At 31.3% G+C, this 8,539-nt stretch overlaps 1 protein-coding gene across 1 annotated transcript; it reads left to right on the top strand.

Moving 5' to 3' along the window:
* The first annotated feature begins 3,383 nt into the window (after nucleotides 1-3,383).
* Nucleotides 3,384-4,940, top strand: LOC114309384 (transcription factor MYB44). The gene has a single exon (XM_028255100.2). The coding sequence runs from the start codon at nucleotides 3,618-3,620 to the stop codon at nucleotides 4,620-4,622; it is 1,005 nt and encodes a 334-aa protein (XP_028110901.1). The 5' UTR covers nucleotides 3,384-3,617; the 3' UTR covers nucleotides 4,623-4,940.
* Nucleotides 4,941-8,539: the final 3,599 nt, after the last annotated feature.

Here is an 8,539-nt window from a genome sequence, read left to right as displayed (position 1 = left end):
TAGAGTTTCTCTATTACAAATCACAATCCTTTCACGACCACCACTAATCAAACACTTGAAATAAATGAAAGTTTATGGTGTGCACTAGAATTTCCATTGATCCAGAATTAATAGAGTTAATAAATGAAATTATAACTCATATATATTTATTTATAATTAATTTTCTTATGTAAAGAAAAATTTACTACATAATAATAAAAATAAATAATAAAATATAAAACTGTCCTGAAAAAATATCTCTAAGCCAAAAACGAAGGAAGAAGGAAAGTCCGTCGTTCCTCCATCGGGACTTGGGGAAGTGTGCAATTTTAGAGCGGGGTGGTGGTGGCAGTGGGTCATTTATATCAACCTATAATAAAGTCATATAATATGAAAAATCAATCTTATTTTTCAGATATACATGAAGAGATATGATTAAATGGTGATAGCCTTTTTTGAAAAGTAATTTATAAATTAATTTTTTAATTTTTTAACTTATTTACACCATATAAATTTTTAATATTTTATATGTTTTTTCGTGTATCTTGTTTAGCCTTCGTTTGGGAAGCTATGGTTTGGGCTTTTTTGACTATTTTAGCCACAAAAAATAAAATAAGCTATTTTAACCATAACAAACAAAACATCACATCCAACCCATAATCATTACATTTTTCTCTCACAAAAAAACTCAAAAAAATCAAAAAATCAAAAAGTCCTTTCCAAACCAAACTTTTAAGCCCAGACTAAAATAGCTAAAAAAATAAAAAAATCAAAAAGCCAACCCACTTCCCAAACGGAGGCTTAGTACTTCTTAGAATAACCTGGTATCAATAACATATATCACCATGGTGTTGAAACTTTTTTTTTTGGTCAGGGAGGAGTTACCGAGTCCGTACAGATACTAATACCATAAATGGGGAGTGGTTGGAAGGAAATTAGGGCTAAAATAATCTCCTTAGCAGTGAAAGAAGTTAAAATAATTAATATAATAAAATATTAAATTTTTTTTGATAATTATTTTATTTTATTTCTTATAATTATTAAATTAATTATAAAAAAATTAATTAAAATTTTAAATATAATTATTTTAATCAAAATAAAAGAGTAAAAAAGTCAAATAGATAAACTTTTCAAACGAGGCCATACACGGTTTAGGCAGTTCAAGAGGGGGGGGGGGTAACCGGCTAGTGTCGGTCGGTGAGTAGAGAGAGGCCGTTAGGGTAGGAGCATAGAGGGTAGGCTATACAGGCTGGACTGACAGGAAAGCAGTAATGACTCGCCCTCCGATTCGGCGACCGCCTTTGTCGTTTTGCGCCACCTCACCATTTCCTTGCGGCCGTTTTTTTTGTGTTGATAAGAAGAAGCATTTTATAAAATTTTTTATTTTTTATTTTTTTTAATATTAAATAAAAGAGTAACAATATCCCGCACGAAAAGGAAAATGCTCTCCAGGCTGGCTCCCCTGCCTTTCTCTCTCTAGATCATCAGTCAAAGTTGGCGGGGCCCATCGCTTCCTCACAACACTCAACCTACTTCCAGATTCAAGTAATCCCTAACTCCTAACCTCAACCGTTATTAACTTTATTTTTCAACTTTATTAATTAATGGGATAATAAATATCGGTTGGGACTTGGGGAAGACTTCTCTCTCTCTCTCTCTCTCTAATACCTCTCCCTTATAACTTCCATAACCACAGTGAAAAAGAACCTCAACTAATTAACCCTCAAGCAAAATACTAGAACTATAAATTAATTTTCTCTACTCTCACGTGGTGCGTGCCTCCCACTTTCCACACTTTTCACGCCTCGAACTATTTTGTCAAAAAATGCTTTTCTTTTATTTTTTTTTCTCTCATTTTTTTAAAAAGAATCTTGTATATTATTAGGCCTATTTTGACAATTAAAAAAAAAGAGTTAATTTATTAATTTTTTTAACTTATTTAAATCACATCATCTCTTAACTTTTTTTGAAACACATTTTTTCAAAAAAAATTAATAAGCCAAAAAAATTTACTTCCCAAAATAGGCCTTATTCATATTTTAAAAATATGGAATAACTTTCAGTTTAATAATCTTGTATCTATTTGATGATATACAATTTCTCACATTTAGAACTACTTTTTTATTGATTGACAAAAAAAAAAAATCTCTTTTACATCATTATCCTTTTTATCCTAATAATAAAGTTAAAAAGAATTTTTGAAAAGAGAATTGATAATTACCACTTAAGGGATAGTTATTAATTTTATAGAAATGTATAAAAATATTTGAGAATATATAAAAAAATGCATAAAATTTTTAATTATTCAAACATTATCTTCACTTCAGATAGTTTATAATAGGGGTGGCCATCGGCCTGATTGTCCATCCAAACCAATTTGATACTTTTAATGCTTGAAAAAAAAATTAACACATAAGATTGGATTGGACAAATTTTTTGAGCCCATTCAATTTTGGTACTGACTTGGGATAAAGAATTCTAGCCCAGTCCTTCCCAGTTTGCCCATTTAGAAAATATTAATTTTATATTTTATATTATATAGTTACAAAATGAATTAAAAAATAAAGAAAAATACATATATATATATATATATATGTGTATGTTTCTATAGCTTAAACTAAAACAAATCTTACAAAATCATATTTATTTTACAATTAAAATTAATTATTATTTTAAATTCAAATAATTATTAAAAAGTTTTAAATAATTTAATAGGCGTTCAAGTTGGGAAAAAAAATTAATTGTTCATATCTATTGAGTTACGTAGACAGATTTAGAATTTTGATATTCTTTAAAGGCCAAACTTAAGATGGATGAATTATGTTGGTCTATATTGTTGAACTGAACTGAGCCTGAAATAATACATATACTCTTGTTATATAGTATTGGTCCGAACCAATGTTTGTCCAACCATATTTTATAATGCCATTAGCATGATATTTTAAAAAAATAAACATGTTTTGTTCCTCATTATTACAAATACAACTATTTAAATTTATTTAAAGCATGAAAATAAAATTAGCCCAACTCTATTTTTTGTGGTCATAGTCATGGCTTTTGCTTTGAGCTAAATTGCATATATAATAATAATAATAATATATATATATATATATATATATTTTCAGAATATAAGGCTATCTACTTATCATAGACATTATTGTTGAAAATTAAGTTCTTATTTATTTCCTAAAAATTCAAAAATAAAAAAGCAGAAATAAAATGAGATTGAAGGATACGCACCTGTAGAGGGTAGGTGATATGAAAAGTAAAAGATTTTAAGGAGCGGAGTATGTGTAAATCAGTGCAGCTCAGTGTGACGCGTGTCCGTAGACAGCTGTATCCCAACAGCCAAGAAAAACCGCTTGCCTGGAAGAAGCGGTGCTCCATAACGCCTTCTCCAATTCGACTCCACCGGCCCAACCGGTCATCCCTATCCTCTCCCTTATAATATATACTATACCAAACCGCTCCTCTCTCTCCCCTTTCATATAAAAAGCGCTTCTCACACCCTCTCTCCCTCCCAACTTCTCAAATCCTCCATTTTTTTTTCTCTGCAACCAACTGTTTCAAACGAAACGAAACGAAACGAAACGTTCCGAATACCAAAAACACCATTTTTATGCTTTTCTGAATCGATCATGGCATCTACAAAGAAAGATGTGGATCGGATCAAAGGTCCGTGGAGCCCCGAAGAAGATGACATGTTACAGAAACTAGTTCAAAAACATGGAGCTCGAAACTGGTCTCTGATAAGCAAATCTATACCAGGTAGATCTGGAAAATCGTGCCGGTTACGATGGTGTAACCAGCTCTCTCCTCAGGTGGAGCACCGGGCTTTCACTCCGGAAGAAGACGAGACTATCATGAGGGCTCACGCCAGGTTCGGCAACAAATGGGCCACGATTGCCCGGTTGTTGTCGGGTCGGACCGACAACGCCATTAAAAACCACTGGAACTCGACCTTGAAGAGGAAGTGCTCGTCTATGAGCACCGATGAAGGTGACGACTGTTCCAATCATCAACCGTTGAAAAGATCGGTTAGTGCCGGGTCGGCTGTTCCGGTTTCGGGCCTCTATTTGAATCCGAGTAGTCCTTCCGGATCCGACGTCAGCGATTCGAGCCTTCCTGTTATGTCTTCGTCTCATGTATACCGACCTGTAGCGAGAACAGGTGGCGTCTTGCCTCCACAGGTTGAAACCACGTCGTTGAAGAACGATCCAACGACCTCTCTGAGCCTTTCGCTTCCCGGAGTCGATTCGTCTGATTCTTCCAATCGCGTGAACGAGGCGACTCAGTTACGACCACCTCCGCCGGCGGCGGCGTTGGTTTCAATGAATATAGAGTTCGCATCACCGTCGATGGCGGCGGCTCCGGCGATTGTAGTACCAGTTCAGCCGGTAAATCAAAGGAACAGTGAGTTCGGAGGGGTGTCATCGCCGGCGCCGGAGACGGCGTTCCCGCAGTTCAGTGCGGAGTTGTTGGGGGTGATGCAGGAGATGATAAGGAAGGAGGTGTGGAATTACATGGCGGGAATAGAACAAATACCAACACAACAGCAAGGTGGATATTGTATGCCACAGGCTACTGCAGATGGATTCATGAACGCAGTTGTGAAGCGCATCGGAATCAGCAAGATCGAGTAGTTGAAAGTAAGGCTGAGTTTGGATGGGAATGAAATGGATTCGAATCAAGTGAATTGGACCTCGTTTCTGTTTGGAAATGTACCGATAATAATTTAGGTCAGTGTACAGAGTGAGGGAGATAGACCGTGGAAGAGAACAAAATGGAATCGAGAGAACGAGAGAGTTGAGAGCAGAAAAATGCAACTTTTTTTCTTTTTTTCTTTTCGGTTTATTCTCTATATTTGGGACTTTTGTTCATCAGGTAATGAGAAAAAAAACTAGCTGGAAATGAAGTTTAAAAAAAAAAATTAAAAAAAAAACAATCTTTTGAATTTTCAATCCTCTGTGCTGTGAATTTTAAATTTATAATTATTACTTAATTTTGGCAGTAGGAGGATTTAACACTTCATTTCCGTTTGAATAGAAGGGCAATAATGCCAGAGGGAAGGGGCTGGGCTGTTGCTTTGCTACTGCAGAATATGAGGTGGAAGTAATGTTTAAATAATTTAAATTTTACTACTTTATTTTTTTAACAAAATTTTAAGATTTGGAATTACTTTATATATTTAAACTATTTATACATATTTTTATATATGAACTACTAACATATCACCTGTGCTACGCACGGATTGTGTTTATAATTATCTTTATATGTGAATTATGAATTTTAAATATTTTTTTTAAGGCCAAGTTTGGCATCCTAAAAATAATCCATTTTTTTATATTTTTATCTTTTTTCTATCGCATCACCTCTCTCTACTTTTCTATCTATCTTTTCGTAAAAAGACAAAAAATATACTTATTTAGATCATCTTAAACAATCCGAATTAAATGTCTTTTTTTATTATTATATTATATTAAAGTTTAATATTTTGATAATAATCATATGTGTTGGACTTTTCAAGAATTTTTTTTTGTTTGTTCTTAATGCATTAAAATGTTATTATGTGGGATAATAATCATATGTGTTGGGACTTTTCAAGAAATTCATATGAATTGAATTTCAAAGAATTTTTTTTCTGGTTGTTTTTAATGTATTAAAGTGTTATTATGATAATAAGACTTGGGAGTTGGAAAAAATTAATAAATGTTAAGATTTTTTTTTTTAAATCAAAAAATTAAAAAATTTAAATTGGGAAATTGAAGTTCTCATAAGACTTGGAGTTAAAAATTTTTTTTTGCTTAATATATAGTATAGATTAATATTTTCTTGTGTTAATAATATAATATATATCACATTTAGCCTCTTTTAAACTCTTATTTCCAATGTGGAACTTGGAAGTGGCATTGGATCAACGGTAAAAATTTGAAGATAATTCGTGTTCAAGTTACTTCAAGAGATTATTGAAAGGTTGCTCGGTTTTAATTTTAAGATTTTAAAACTAAATAAAATATAATCTGAACAAAAAAATCATTAAAAAAAAATATATATATATATATATGGCACATGATGTATATCACTTTAATAACTTCAAGATGTTAAAAGTAGAACAACATTCTGTGCAGCTGTTGCCAAGTCTTACAAGTTAAATCTAAAATATTGACAGCTTTGGTGTGTTACAGCTATACCATTAAGTGACAAAACATCAGAATTTTTAAGTTTTTATTAATTAGGTCAAAGTCAAGTTCTGATAAATTTTAGTGAATACTCTGCAAATTAAAGAATCACCAACTCAACTACTGACTTATATTAGAGCATCAAAGAACCACAAATACTCAAGCACTGGGTGCTACGGGGCACAGTGTTCCATTTTTATAACTTAAATTGTTGATATTTTAAAATGTATTAAGTGGAATATATTTATAAAAAATTAAGTTAATTGGATATCGTTAATCCTTTTAAAAAATCGTTCATATTTTGTAGGCCTATTTTACTCGATTTGAATTATCAAAATTTGTCCCGAAATGAGCCTATTTCGCTGTACAGCAGTAGTTGTTGTGCCCCGCACAGCAGTCACCCCACACCCATGCTACGATGGTGTTTATTTGGAAGGATTAGGGGGACTAAACACTATTTGGACTTGAATTCATTGGAAGGGATGTCTATTATTTGGTGCAACTTTAGTCCGTTAGTCATGAAATCCGACCGGATTTCATATCCCTTATATGAGAGACTAAATAATCCTTCGGGGAGGGAGGGAGGTGGTTATTTTCATGGGATTGGTATCCCATAGGACTAACGTGTGAAATGTTTATTTTATCCGCATTCTATTACTTAGTAAATAATTGGAGAATGGTAAAATAGTCTTTTGAACATTTATAAATTATAAATTAAATTTAATTAAAAATAATAAATTAAAAATTATGGCCTTAAAAATTAAATTTTTTTAGTGTTGATATTACATTTTTTTCCTAGTCTTTTGAACATTTATAAATTATAAATTACAAATTGAAAATTATATATTAAATAAAAAATATAAATTAAAAATTAAAAATTTAATTTAATTTAATTAAAAATAACAAATTAAAAATTATGCCTTATAAATTAAAATTTTTTAGTGTTGTTAAATTATAAATTATAAATTCTAGATTACAAATTTAAAATTATATATTCAATAAAAAATATAAATTATAAATTACAATGATAAAATAGTCTTTTAAACATTTATCATTATCCAGTCCATCTAATCAAACATTGGATTCAATAAAATAGTCCAATCCAGACATTTAATCCTATGATTAAACAAACATAGGATACAAATCCAGTCCAACAAGGGCGAACCCTGAATTTGTCGATGGGGTGGGCTACTATTAAGCTAAAATTATAAAATATATTTTAAGTATAACCACATAAGAAAAAAGAGTATTTAATAATATAATTTAGATTAATATCTAAATTTATTGATTAGAAACAATCTAACTAAGTTATACTTGACGAGTCTTTAAAAATTCGAATTCATCGATTACATAATCTAAATTAATTTTTAAAAAGCATGAAAAACAATATGCTTTATCCTTTGAAAGAGAATACTATAGTCAAGAAAATTGTTTAAACCAAGTATGTTGAAATCCGCGATTCTGCTCTCCAAGTGAGGACCTGGGATACTAGTTTAGGTTGATAAGGCCCCAAGTTCATATGAGCTCATCTAACCTCATTGCGTTGATTAACCGAATATTCACAAATTTGCAAGCGTAAACCAGGATCTCGTTCAATAACAGTTGAATCAAATTCACTTGATTTATTTGCTTGAGGCATGGAAAGCGGTTGCCCATTAGAAAATGAGATTTTAACAATATTGGATGTTATATTACTAGACTTCTATTTTGATTGATAGAATGAGAAAATGGTTTTTTCTTTTTTGAATGTGAAGGTTCCATTATTTATAACCTAAAAAATATTTCAAAAAAAATTAGCCCTAGTTAATATTAAACCAGAGTATATTCGCAATAATTTTAAATATTAAGATTTTTATATACATCCTCAATAATTTTTATTTAAGCTTTCATTATTTTTATATATGTCCAAAAAAACACTTTCAAAGTTTAAAAACTAAGAGCAATATAGAACACTGAACAAGACAGCATCATAAAAAAACTAAGAGTAATATAATATTTGTTGCATAAAGACAAAATTTCAAAATCATTGTTAATCAAATCCATTCTCAACTAACGAAATAAAATAGTTGGTTAATTACACTTGCCAAAAATGTTAGGAAAGTAGAGCTGTTGCAAGCTACTGGAGACGATGGAGAGAGCCACTGCCTATCTATTAGAAGATGTGAGGATTGTTTTGGAGCTTTATTCTTTAAACAAATACAAATCTATTGGGTTGCCTATCTATTTTTTTGAATAAGTATTAGGCTGGTATTTGGGCTACCTATTTAAAAAACAAACAAAAAAAATTATTAGCCCTTATTTGGGGTGGGGCAGGGCTAGGTTGGGTTGGGAATTTTTTTTTTTACAGATTTTTTAAATTTTGGGCTGGGCTGCAGCCACCT

The sequence above is a fragment of the Camellia sinensis genome, chromosome 1 (assembly GCF_055761805.1).
Source record: "Camellia sinensis isolate YWXY chromosome 1, ASM5576180v1, whole genome shotgun sequence".
NCBI classification, from domain to species: Eukaryota; Viridiplantae; Streptophyta; class Magnoliopsida; order Ericales; family Theaceae; genus Camellia; species Camellia sinensis.
This window is presented reverse-complemented; position numbering and strand designations above follow the sequence as displayed.